We start from the raw sequence: 11,101 nt of genomic DNA, 5'->3' as shown, positions 1-11,101 counted from the left end.
AGGGCATAGATTCCTTGCTGACTGCTTGTTATATCGCATTCGCACTAACGAGCCCATTCGGTCCTACGCTGCCCTTGCTGCCCTGCCGTCTTTGTCGTATTAAAATATCGAAATGGGGCCAGGGGGGCCGCGCCCCGTCCAATGATGACCCTTGGCATCACCAGAACCCGCCCCAACTAAACATTAAAATGATCACCCGTCCGAGTCCGACCCCGACGATGATGAGTGATCTGACCTAATACCTACTAATCCTCTGCGCTTCCTTCCTTATTACTTCGGTTCACCGCCCAGCAGATGATGTTATATAAGCCCGCCGAGAAGGCTTGTGTTTTATTGTCTACCTTGTGTCCTCGTCCTTCTTTCTCTGTTTTTCTTTATTTATCTTTCTCTCTTGACGGACAGCCTTGTTACGAGAGATTTTGAAGACGAGTCGGGGCATCGTTGAGATAGCTTGACGTCTCTTCCCCCCTCTGTCTGTACCCAGTTACACGAGCACCAAGGCGCAGTCATGCTCGGGGTTTTCTCGCCACAGGCGACCATGCTAGTCCACGGTGTCGAGGACAGGCACGGTGGCGGGCCAGCAGCAGCAGCAGCAGCAGCAGCAGCAGCAGCAGCATACAGTCTGGTTCTCGCGCCAGACACGTCGACCAGAATGCCTATACCAAGACCAACAGCAACAGCAGCAACACTAGCGGCGACCGGAGAGAAACGTACTGCTCCCGGGTTCCTCGAGCTGCCACTCGAAATCCGCCTGCAGATCTACGGCTGGGTGCACCTGCAGCACCCCCTGCGTCCGGCCGAGCTCATGGGCTACCCGTCGCCCAACTACAGCGCATACTTCGTCGAGACCATCGTGCCGGGCGTGCTAGCGACGCGCGTCGAAGACGAGCCGACCAAGATGCACCACTTCGAGCCCAGCGAAGAAGGCAGCCCCATCCGCTCGCCGCCAGCAGCCGAACCAGAGACAACAGAAAAAGTTGCCACAACACCATCTCCTCTCCATCCGCCCCGGCAGCAACACCGCCTCCTATCCCCCCACCGGCCGCTCTGCTACATGCCCACGGCCGTGCTGCAGACGTGTCGGCAAGTATATGCTGAAGCGCGCGCGATGCCCTTCCACGACAACGAGTTCATCTTCTCGACTTGGTTCTCGTCCGGGCTCGCAGCCGCATCAGCATTCGTGCACAAGACGCTGCGCGGCGGCTGGCAGCGGCGGGCGCTGCGCTTCGCGCGCCTCGAGCTGCACGTCAAGGACCTGTGCACCCAGCCACGCCTGCGCGACTGGGAAGCGCTGTGCGAGACTCTGAGCCCGGGCCTCCGCGGCCTGCGCCTCAAGATCGATCTCGACGACCGCACGCTGCTGTCGGCCGTGTCCGTCGGCAGGCCGCCGGCGCGCGTGTGGGCCCGGCCTAGCATGCACGACGATAGTATTTCTGATGATGGCGACGGCAGTGCTGGGGGCAGGGGCACGGTCTTCAGCCCGGCCTGGTCCCGCGAGCCGTTCCGCTGGGTCGACGCCGGGCTGACCGCCCTCGCCGCCCTGCGCTTCCTCGAGGTCGAGCTCGCCGGCATGCCGGGTCTGTCTAACGACGACAAGACCGCCTGGTGCGAAAGCCTGGCCGACCGTCTGAATCGTGGCAGAGACCCGCGCGCGAGGGTCGGTGTTGTCTGTGTTGAGAGGGCGAGGCGGTTGCCCGGCTCAGGCGGGAAGGGCTGTGGTGTGTTTCGCTGACGTTGTGTGTTCTTCTCCTGCTTTCCACGGGCCGGGGTGGAGAGGGTGAAGCGAAGGCGTGTTTTTGGTTGTTGCGTTTACATGTTCTTGAATATTTTTATTTATTTCTACCTCCCCTCTTCTCCCCCCCCCCTTCCGGGGTACGGAGGCAAGGGAGAAAGTGTTTTGGACAACCAACATTGTGAGATTATTCTGACTATATTTATTAAAACTTTTCTACTAGTTACCGCAAAAAGCGCATCTTGTTTATTTATCGACAGTACATTGACCATACGTGGCAGAACAGGCGGGCACATAGGTAGCCACCGCTGTTGTCTCGCGTGCTTCAAAACTCTCACATACATAATCCAACCTGATTCTTACTTCCCCCTTGAATAGCTCACCATTGCAGGCTGATTTGTAGGTAGTCTGGGGCCAGCTGGCCTCAAATCAGGACGAATGCGAATGCGAACATCTCGTCAGCCACAATGTGACCCCCTCCTTTTAGCTTGGAGCTGGTGATTCTTGGCGCTTATATACGTACTGCGCTTATTCTTACGAATATCTAGGTTCACGTTGCTTGACAAATACTTGGTTTGCTGCTTCAAGGGATTCCTTACGAGACAAACTTTACTCACCGATGTTTTGTGAACGTAATGCACAAAAGGGGGTGAAGCGCAGCCCCTCGGAGACCTGCAGTGCCATGGCGTGAATTACTGGCCGTCCATTACTGACCGTTCATGTATGCTGTTACTGGTAGTGTTTCTAAAAGAGGCCTTCCTCGATGCAGGTGCCTAAGGTCAGGTATTTATCTACCTACCTTAGGTGCCACAACTCGAAAGTCGCAGCGTGGCGGCGCAAGCTCTTGTGGAGAGAATCAGTGGAGAGAATCAGTAATCACCGGAGGAGGGTTTATTTAAAATCTCATGTCAGCTTCCAGTTCCTTGGAATCAAGCCCGGAAGACCTCATTCTCCTTTTTATGTATGTAATTGCTCGTCGATTTTTGAACGGCCTAGGCAGTAGTCGTTGCACAGGCGACAACGAGTCTCGTAACTGCGGTGTCGTTGACAGGAAAATCACTTTTTTTTTTTCTGCCGTGACCCCGCGGCTGTGTTCTGTTTGCTGCCTGCATTCTGAATCGTCATCCGGCCCGGGGAGGGCTATCCCCTGCATGGATGCGGGCACTTTGCAGGGATTAACAGGCGGCTGGGACCCACCACAATGGGAGATCGGCAGTCGTTGAAACAAGTGGGCCCAAATCGCGGCGGGATCCTTTGCGATTGAAGTCGATTCTAATTGACGTCGAGCGTCGATTGGACCCTGTTCTCCGGATGCGCAGCAAACTCCTCTACGTAACTCTCGGGTCCTCTTGAGAAACAGAGCCAATCGAGTGCCACCCGCAATTCCAGCTGCGTCCTTATCTGATCCGGAGATTGAAAGAGACCAGGACAGACACCAAAAACGCGAGCACCCGCTCCACTCAGGCAGGCTCAGTTGGCCCATTTGTGATGGGAAGCAGTCAACCAAATGGACAAGTATCGTAAGCATGGCCGGACCTTGGCCTGCTTTGCGGCTCCGCGACACGCAGCCCGTTGGGTTTGGCCAATGGCCTCGCACTGGCCTTATTCTCCACAAAGAACCAACCGCACCTGCAGCCTTTGGCTTTCCGAAGCCTGGCCGGGCCGACCTTGAAAGTTCAACAGTTCGCACCCACTCTCCATTCTCTCGCTGAAAACTGCAAGCACGAACCGAGTACCGGTTATGGATACGCGCATATTTCATTGCTCTAATCTGAAAGCACGCACTAGGCCTAGACATATGCGCTGCGGGCAAGTGCTCCCTGTGCTGCCCTGTTCCGAGTCACCAAGCACAAACCAGACACCAATTGGCCGCCCCCTTTCAGCAAGCTGCCGTCCAGCCGAGCACAAGATCCAATGCTTGTCTCCACTGCGTCCAGCAAAAGCTGGCCGTCATGTAAGGCCGGTATAATCGGCCAAGTGCACAAGCTGAAGCAAGGTGACAAGGAAGAAACAAGAGCGCCTCCTGGGCCGCTGTTAGATGACAACGGCGCCACAAATACAGGGATCCCAATGAAAATAAACCACTTCGGACATGCAGCTTCTGGGGGAGGGGGGACCAAGCTTCTGCGCTTCTTGGAAAGAAACCACGCCGCCGCCGCCGTCAGTGACTGCGGCTCACTGCTTCTTGTCTCTTTTGGCTTGTTTCCCCCCTCTTCGCCTCTCGTCTATTTGGTGCTACTTTCCTTCTTTTTCATATTGTGTCGCTCCTCTTGTCCTTCCTCCTGTCTACGCTACCTCGTGGCCGTTCGCTACCTATTATTCGCTTGCTCGGTGTCTAGAATCCATCCACTTCTAGAGAATGAGCTAATTAGGATAGCCGGCCTTATTAGTATTTGGCTTTTAATTTGTGGAGGGGCCTGGCCATTCACATGTCTGGTTCAGTGCGGTGCCTTCAGTCTGCGCTTTCCTCTCTTAGCCTCAGGGCCTGGTTATTTCACGGTACCGCAAGTACACGCGCCCATCTTGGCTTCGTGAATCGGTAAGCAAGTCCACTGTCCACTGTGTGCAATGTCCAACCTTGAATCCCCACTCCGATTCGGACGGGAAGCTACACAGAACACCCGAGCTGCTGTTTCACCTGCACTGTCTGCCCAGGTGCCCATCTCCCCAGCTCCTCTTCTCAGACCAGCACCCTGACTACCAGGTACTTGAGTCGCCTCCACCTACCAGAGCTTAGGCGGCAGGCCGAGAGGCTCCCAGATCCTACCCACTCCCATCTTCGTGCTCACGCAACTGCCCTGCCCCCAGAGACGAAGTCGCCGCCAAACCTCACGAGCCGAACTCGATGCTAACCAAAGACGCGCGCCAAATGCCAGACGCCCCCAGCGCAACCCCACTCTGTATTGAAAGCGGTCCGCGCTTCTCGAGGGCGCCGCTCGCCTTGCCGGCCTCACGGCCAAGAGCTTGAGCTAACGGCTTTCCATCGGTCGCGGATCCATCATGCTGCATTCAGTCCCTCGATTCCCGGCGAGCCCCGTCTTCTCCCGCTTCGGTACTCGCCAGAGTTGGAACAGCGTTCTCAGACCACTCCTCCCAAGCTTCGTTGCCGACTACCTCTTCCCCGACCACAGGCCGACATGGCGACTGCATTCAACCTCGTACCTGGACGGCCTGCGCGGGATCGCCTCGGTCATTGTCTTCATCTGCCACTACACGGAGGAAAACTTTGGGGCGCTGACGGCCTCGTACGGCATCCACGAAGATGAACCGCCTGGTCTGCTGCAACTGCCGTACCTGCGCATTATATTCTCGGGCCGCCCCATGGTCCATATCTTCTTCGTCATATCGGGCTTCGTGCTCTCGTATAAGCCAATCAAGGCTATCCATGCCCGCGACCTCGACCAGTGCTACACTGCGCTGGCATCGTCAACGTTTCGTCGCGCGTTCCGCCTTTTCGGGCCCTGTATAGTGTCGACGCTTATAGTCCTGTACCTATTTCAGACAGGGTACCTCGTGGACCCAGCGCCGCTGGACACCTGGACGAAACAGTTTTGGAGGTGGAAGGGGGCCGTCTTCCACCAGATATCTTGGCCGTGGGCGTGGGACAGGGACTTGCGGCCGGCCTACGATATACATCTCTGGACGATCCCAATCGAATTTGTGCACTCGATGCTGCTCTTTATGGTAATTCTGATGCTTTCCAGGGTTCGGCTGCGCATTCGGCAGGCAGCTGTCTTTGGTCTCATGGCGTACTGCCTCGCGTGTGGGAAATGGGCAGGATTCGAGTTTCTGGCAGGCTTGTTCCTTGCCGAGGTGCACCTGCTGCAGCACGCCCAGCCAAAGGCCTGGGAATCCTCCGACGTGGGCGATGAAGCAGATAAGGATGTATTGGCGTCGATCATGAAGGTGCTTCACCTGAGCCTCATCTTCGTGGGCCTGTTTATCGGAGGGTGGCCAAACTTCGATGCCGACAAAACACCAGGGATTCGCTATTTCCTGGCTCAAACGCCCTTCCCATTTGCGGCCATGGACCCGCTAGCGCCGCAGAAATTCTGGTTCGGACTTTCGGCGGTTTTTATCGTGTGGTCCGTCGGGGAGCTGGCATTCCTCAGGAACTTCTTCGAGGGGCCTGTAGCGCAGTACTGCGGGCGTATCAGCTACGCGGTGTACATTTGCCATGGGCCAGTGTTGGGTCTTTTTCAAGAGCCGGTACTGGGCCTCCCGTATAGCCCTCCAACAGGCTCGCCAGGAATGCCAGGCTTCAAGAAGCCCATCATGGGATGGGGAGTCAAAGGGCACCTCGGAGTGGCGAATTCGACGCAGACCACGGTGAGTTGGTTTTTCGGCCTCTGCATCATCGGGCCCATGGTTATATGGGCAGCAGATGTTTTCTGGCGAGCCGTTGATACGCCTGTTGTCAACTTGGGGAAGAAGCTGGAAAATGCATGCTTAGATAACGCCGAGCCGAGTCCGCGAAGTCAGGGGTACTCGGCAGCCGCGTAGCATGTTGCGTGGTTCTTTTTTTTTTTTTTTTTTTGGACAGTTGGGGTTCCGGCTGGAGTCCCGGTTGGAGTTTCTTGGTTTGAGCCGTAGCCCGCTGGGCCGGTTCAGAGTTGGCTGGCGTTCATGGGGGTTGCATGTTTTGGATTCGTATATCAGCAAAAGAAAATGCATGACATGAAAATACCCATCGGCTAGCAGGTTTCCGTGTCGAGAGCCCGTACTTTACTTAACAATCATCATAGGAGCATTCTTTCGGCTAACTGTTAAATTTATTTACTTTACCGACAGGTTTTGCTCGCAATTGGTGGTCAGTTTCTATCTGAACGACTTGTTGAAGCACACCTGGCCGGCCCTTATGCCCAGGGCTGGAGTCAGGCTTCTAGCTAATGACTGGGCATCTAGATGACTCGAAGCTGTCAATTAGACTCGATACAAGGGTATAGAAGGATGAATTCAATGTTTGGCCGTCAGCAAAGCAGCCATGGTAGCTTACGAGCTTCGTCTTGTGCAGGGGCAGAATGTATGCTTAATACAGCTCCACTAACAACCAAGACAGCAATTACCCCCGGTAACTCAGGACTAAGATGGGAAATTAGCCCGAGTCCAGTGTCTCTATCGGAAGCCGTCGAACGGGCCGTGCGTGTCATGCAGAAAGAAAGATGATGTTCAGTCATGGGTGGTAGTGGTGGGATGAGTCACAGAACACGAACAGGATACTAATAGCAGGGCCGACGCGTACCTGCTTCGCGGCCTGCTCTTTTTGGCAGTACAACGACACACTTGACTCTTCTTTCGCAAGGCAGAAAAATACACTTGTCGAGCCTCAGGCTATCGGTGGCGATCTATGTATGTATGGGCATACCTACGGCGTCTCTTCCAACAAGTCAAGCCGGCAGCCAGCCCCGCAATCGGCGAAGCAACCCCGCGATCCTGATTCGACCTTGCCTCACGGGCAGTATAATTGACACCTAAGGTATTACTCTCATCAGCCTACGAATGCCCGCTTTGTTTTACTCCCATTCATACGGGTAGGTACCTGTACATGCATTCCTGACATCGGCTCACGAAAGGATAGAAAAAAGACAGAGTGAAAGAGAGAAAAGGAGAGAGAGAGAGAGAGAGAGTTGCTACTCAATCCCATCCAAACCATCACCGTCCCGTCCCGTCCCGTCCCGTCCGGTCCCATTGGGAAGAGAAAGAAGAAAAGCAAAATGGAAGCCCGCTGCGAGTGTGGAGCCGTCGTCTTCACAACGCCGCTGCCCAAGCCGCTGGCGCTGTACATCTGCCACTGCTCGGAATGCCGTCGTCAGACGGGATCCGCCTTTGGCACCTCGGCCATCTTTCCCAGGTTCCCGCTGCCCGAAGCCGAGCTGCTGAGTTGTTACTCGTGAGTGCCTGCCCTTGTTCCTTGGTTTTTTTTTTCTTTTTAAAATGGTCTTGGAGGGTTGAGATGGAGATGCGGGCGTCGAGGGATGATGCATACCCTCTATCTATCTACCCATCCACTCAGTGCCTCCCATTCGCGGTGCCCCGGTCTTATTATGCCGACACGCCGTTCATAACGGCAAGGCCCACTGTCCAGAACTGAATGGGTGTGATTTGTTGACCTTAGCATTTTACTTACTTCCCATCTTGCTAGCCGACCCACGACCTCCGGCCAGACACTCTACTGGTACGTTTGTGCTCTATTTAGACCGGAAAAATACTTTCTTCTCACTTACTCCCTTCTTCTCTTCGGGGCCGGACTCGGTTGCCGGTTTTCCGTGTGTGTGTGTGTGTGTGTGTGTGTGTGTGTGTGTTTGTGTGTGTGAATTGGGCTATGACTTGATCGGAACAAGCAGAACCCAGCGACGGAAATAACAATGACAAGCCAAGTCAAGATACGAGAAAAACAGGCCGAACTTCTCGTGCTTATTTATCCACATTCCACAGCTATTTCTGCAAGAGGTGCGGCACGCGCTTGATACATAGCTCTCCGGTAAGAGTCTCTCATTTCTTTGTTCTACACATCTGTCCCCGGCTCAAACGTCTGGGCAGGCACGCTATACTCTACTAGTGGCACATGTGTATGCCGCCTAGAGTTTCTCCTGCCTCTACTTTACCCTTTGAACCTGGCTGACAGTTCCGTCAAGGACAAGAATGTTGTCTCGGTCAAGGGCGGCTGCATAGACGGTTTGGACTGGAGGAACGCCATACACATCTGGTAAGGTTTCCCTCTTTCTTTTTCTCTTCACTCTCCCTATCTAGGTATCTACCTATCTAGGCTCTATATAAACCTAAAGAATATACCCTGCCCCTGAAGTACACCAAACTCTCTTTCCTAAAAAAGAACCCCCCCCCCCGGCAAAAAAAAAAACACAATAGGAGTGATAGATGTATAAACCCAACCAGGCACTCCCACTTCCACTTCCACTCTCATTCTCACTCCCGCACTTACACACGCACAACCCAACAGGACCAAATCCGCCATGGTACCCATCCCGGAAGGATCCGAGACGCACTCGGAAGACTCGGCCAACACGGACTACGGGTCGACGCAGGACGAGCTGGACCAGCCGTACGACGCGCCGGCCGAGCTGAGCGGTAGCGGCGGGCCGGCCGAGTGCGAGAGAGCGCTGAACCTAGGCCAGTCGCTGTGAAGGCCCCGCTCAGGCAGAATGAATAGACGGGACACGCACGTAGTCTATTATTAAAGTCTCGACATCTCACTTTAAGTCTGTAATTTGTTTTTTTCTTCACGTCGTACCGTACCGTGCCGTTGGTTCTGGTTATGATTGTAATTAGTAAAATATCTTTGGGTGGTTAATGGGGGGTTGTTGTTGAAGAGAGAGGGGGGTGGTATAAAAGGGGGCTTCATGTTATGATGCGAGGGCGCGCACTCTCTCCATGTCAGGCAAAAAGCCAATAGATCTACTACCTACCTACGTATCCTACTTGATGCAAAACGACGAATAACCTGTCCAACATAACCAAACTCCATTAAGCCTGAGACGTCTCTACCAGGCCATCGGCGCTCTCGCGCTGCTGCTGCTCGTTGACGACAACCGCAGTGACGGGCTCGGCCGCCGTCTGCGGCTGTTGCTGCTGCTTCTTTTTGTCGGAGTGCTTGGCGGGGTCGAAGACGTAGATGGGGAACTCGAGGAAGAGAGTGCGCTTGAGCAGCGCGGGCAGGGGCTCGTAGAGGCCGGGCGGGAACGGGACCAGGATGCTTGTGCGGCGGAGATAGCGCGAGTAGGCCTCCCACTCGCGCGGGCTGCCGCTCTCGTAGCGCTTCTTCGCGCCCGGCCGCTCCGACAGCGTGAGGCCCGACACGAACATCAGCAGGAAGGTCAGGAACGCTGGGCCGACGATGGTCGCGTACAGCGCACCGTACGCGGGGCCCTCGACGTAGCCGTCTGCGGCTGAGGAGACTGCGATCGTGTAGATGGCTGCGGCGGGGAATGTCTTAGTCAGTCTTGTTGATTTGTAGAGGGGTTAGGCAGATCCAAGACTTACCGAAGTGGACGATTATCTCGCCGAAGTAGTTGGGGTGGCGCGAGAAGCGGAACAGGCCCGTGTCGCAGATGGCGGCCTTGTCGGTGCGCGCGGAGCGGAAGCGGTAGCGGTGGGCGTCGCTGACCGTCTCGACGACAAGGCCGAGGGCGAAGAGCACGACGCCGGCGATGTCGCGGGCCGTGCCGAAGGGGTGCTGCGCGTACTGCTGGACGGCGGGCGAGTTGAGCACGGTGACGGGCAGCGACACGAGCCAGACCCACAGCATCTGGAAGACGAAGAAGCCCAGGAAGGCCCAGAAGCGCTCGCGGATCTCGTCGAAGCGGTCGTCCTTGCCCGTCTTAAGGATCCGGAAGAACAGGTAGCCCGAGAGGCGTAGCGCCCAGACTACCATGCACAGCGACACAACTAGCTGCCGCGCATCTTGGTGGCCGCTGAAGGCGAGCGTGATGATGGCGAGGATGATGAAGTTGGTGCCACCGGCGATATCTGGGGTTGGGCAGCCAACGAGTTAGCATTGTATGAGTGAGAAATGCGGGGACATTGTGAGGTGCTACTTACCAGTGACTTTGTCAAACTTGAAGGTATAGGCGATGGAGAAAAACACCAGCTGGTAGCCAACAGTGGTGAGCAGTGTGATGGCTAGATAGTAATCATCCAAGGCATGGATGGTGATGCCCGCCATTTCTGGAGACAGGCTCGACCTTGACGGTCCCCGTGTCTATGGCTGTGGCGAGACTCGTGTGAATGATGGGTGAGCTTCGGCCAGCGCAATCGAGTGCTTATTCGTTGCGTCCGAGTTGTCTCTCGCTCTCGCAAGTGAGTTTCGTGAAGAGAGGTTTATCAACAGACTGGACTCGACTTTGTTTGCGAGATGGTCAGGATTGGCCGTGCCGTAGCTAGAAGTTTGCCAGTACATACACAAATTCGACAATGAATAACCGAGCTCACGAACAGTCGGTTTATTTCTGAACAGCCGAGTTCATGAACAGTTGAGCTCTTTCCGAGAAACCACGAGATTGGCGCCTGAGGTCACAAGCAACCGAAGTTATGAACAATGTGAACGTGGAAATGGAAACAAAACATGAGGGGTCATAGCTCGATTTTCGTCATTTTATTGGGATGAATTGGCGACAACTCGATGGGCGAGAACAGATAAAGAAGGCGGGCGGGGGCAGCGCGCATATTGGCTGCTCCCACCTGGGCTCGCATTCGACTCGGCTAGGCTTAATTCCTGCTTGTCGCCTCCATCATGTTGCGAGGTCCGGCCTCTTCATATCCAAAATTTTCAACGATGGCCGCGATGCTGCATGCACTTCACGATCGAAGATCTCCAACGAACGGTTGGAGAAGCTTGGTGTTGAGCCCGCCTTC

At 55.2% G+C, this 11,101-nt stretch overlaps 5 protein-coding genes across 5 annotated transcripts; 4 read left to right on the top strand and 1 right to left on the bottom strand.

Moving 5' to 3' along the window:
* The first annotated feature begins 283 nt into the window (after nt 1-283).
* On the top strand, nt 284-2,166 carry B0T26DRAFT_63805 (uncharacterized protein). Its single transcript, XM_060436989.1, has 2 exons — nt 284-1,913; nt 2,019-2,166. The coding sequence occupies exon 1, from the start codon at nt 509-511 to the stop codon at nt 1,730-1,732; it is 1,224 nt and encodes a 407-aa protein (XP_060303170.1). The 5' UTR covers nt 284-508; the 3' UTR covers nt 1,733-1,913; nt 2,019-2,166.
* A 1,236-nt stretch (nt 2,167-3,402) lies between these two features.
* On the top strand, nt 3,403-4,534 carry B0T26DRAFT_63768 (uncharacterized protein). The gene is made up of 2 exons (XM_060436953.1): nt 3,403-4,271; nt 4,341-4,534. Exon 1 carries the CDS (start codon nt 3,647-3,649, stop codon nt 4,265-4,267), a length of 621 nt encoding a protein of 206 aa, XP_060303169.1. The 5' UTR covers nt 3,403-3,646; the 3' UTR covers nt 4,268-4,271; nt 4,341-4,534.
* A 198-nt stretch (nt 4,535-4,732) lies between these two features.
* On the top strand, nt 4,733-6,235 carry B0T26DRAFT_737012 (acyltransferase 3; the record flags this gene model as incomplete). The annotated part of the gene is made up of 1 exon (XM_060443388.1): nt 4,733-6,235. One exon carries the CDS (start codon nt 4,733-4,735, stop codon nt 6,233-6,235), a length of 1,503 nt encoding a protein of 500 aa, XP_060303168.1.
* A 1,211-nt stretch (nt 6,236-7,446) lies between these two features.
* Nucleotides 7,447-8,874, top strand: B0T26DRAFT_634531 (Mss4-like protein; the record flags this gene model as incomplete). Its single annotated transcript, XM_060436643.1, has 5 exons — nt 7,447-7,622; nt 7,875-7,907; nt 8,168-8,213; nt 8,368-8,438; nt 8,691-8,874. 5 exons carry the CDS (start codon nt 7,447-7,449, stop codon nt 8,872-8,874), a joined length of 510 nt encoding a protein of 169 aa, XP_060303167.1.
* Nucleotides 8,875-9,214: 340 nt separating this feature from the next.
* Nucleotides 9,215-10,412, bottom strand: B0T26DRAFT_670608 (uncharacterized protein; the record flags this gene model as incomplete). Its single annotated transcript, XM_060439201.1, has 3 exons — nt 9,215-9,663; nt 9,731-10,216; nt 10,289-10,412. The coding sequence occupies 3 exons, from the start codon at nt 10,410-10,412 to the stop codon at nt 9,215-9,217; spliced, it is 1,059 nt and encodes a 352-aa protein (XP_060303166.1).
* Nucleotides 10,413-11,101: the final 689 nt, after the last annotated feature.

Source organism: Lasiosphaeria miniovina (assembly GCF_030549165.1).
Source record: "Lasiosphaeria miniovina strain SMH2392-1A chromosome Unknown B0T26scaffold_1, whole genome shotgun sequence".
NCBI lineage: Eukaryota > Fungi > Ascomycota > Sordariomycetes > Sordariales > Lasiosphaeriaceae > Lasiosphaeria > Lasiosphaeria miniovina.
The sequence above is the reverse complement of the archived record's forward strand: the minus strand, read 5'-3'. Positions and strand labels throughout refer to the sequence as shown.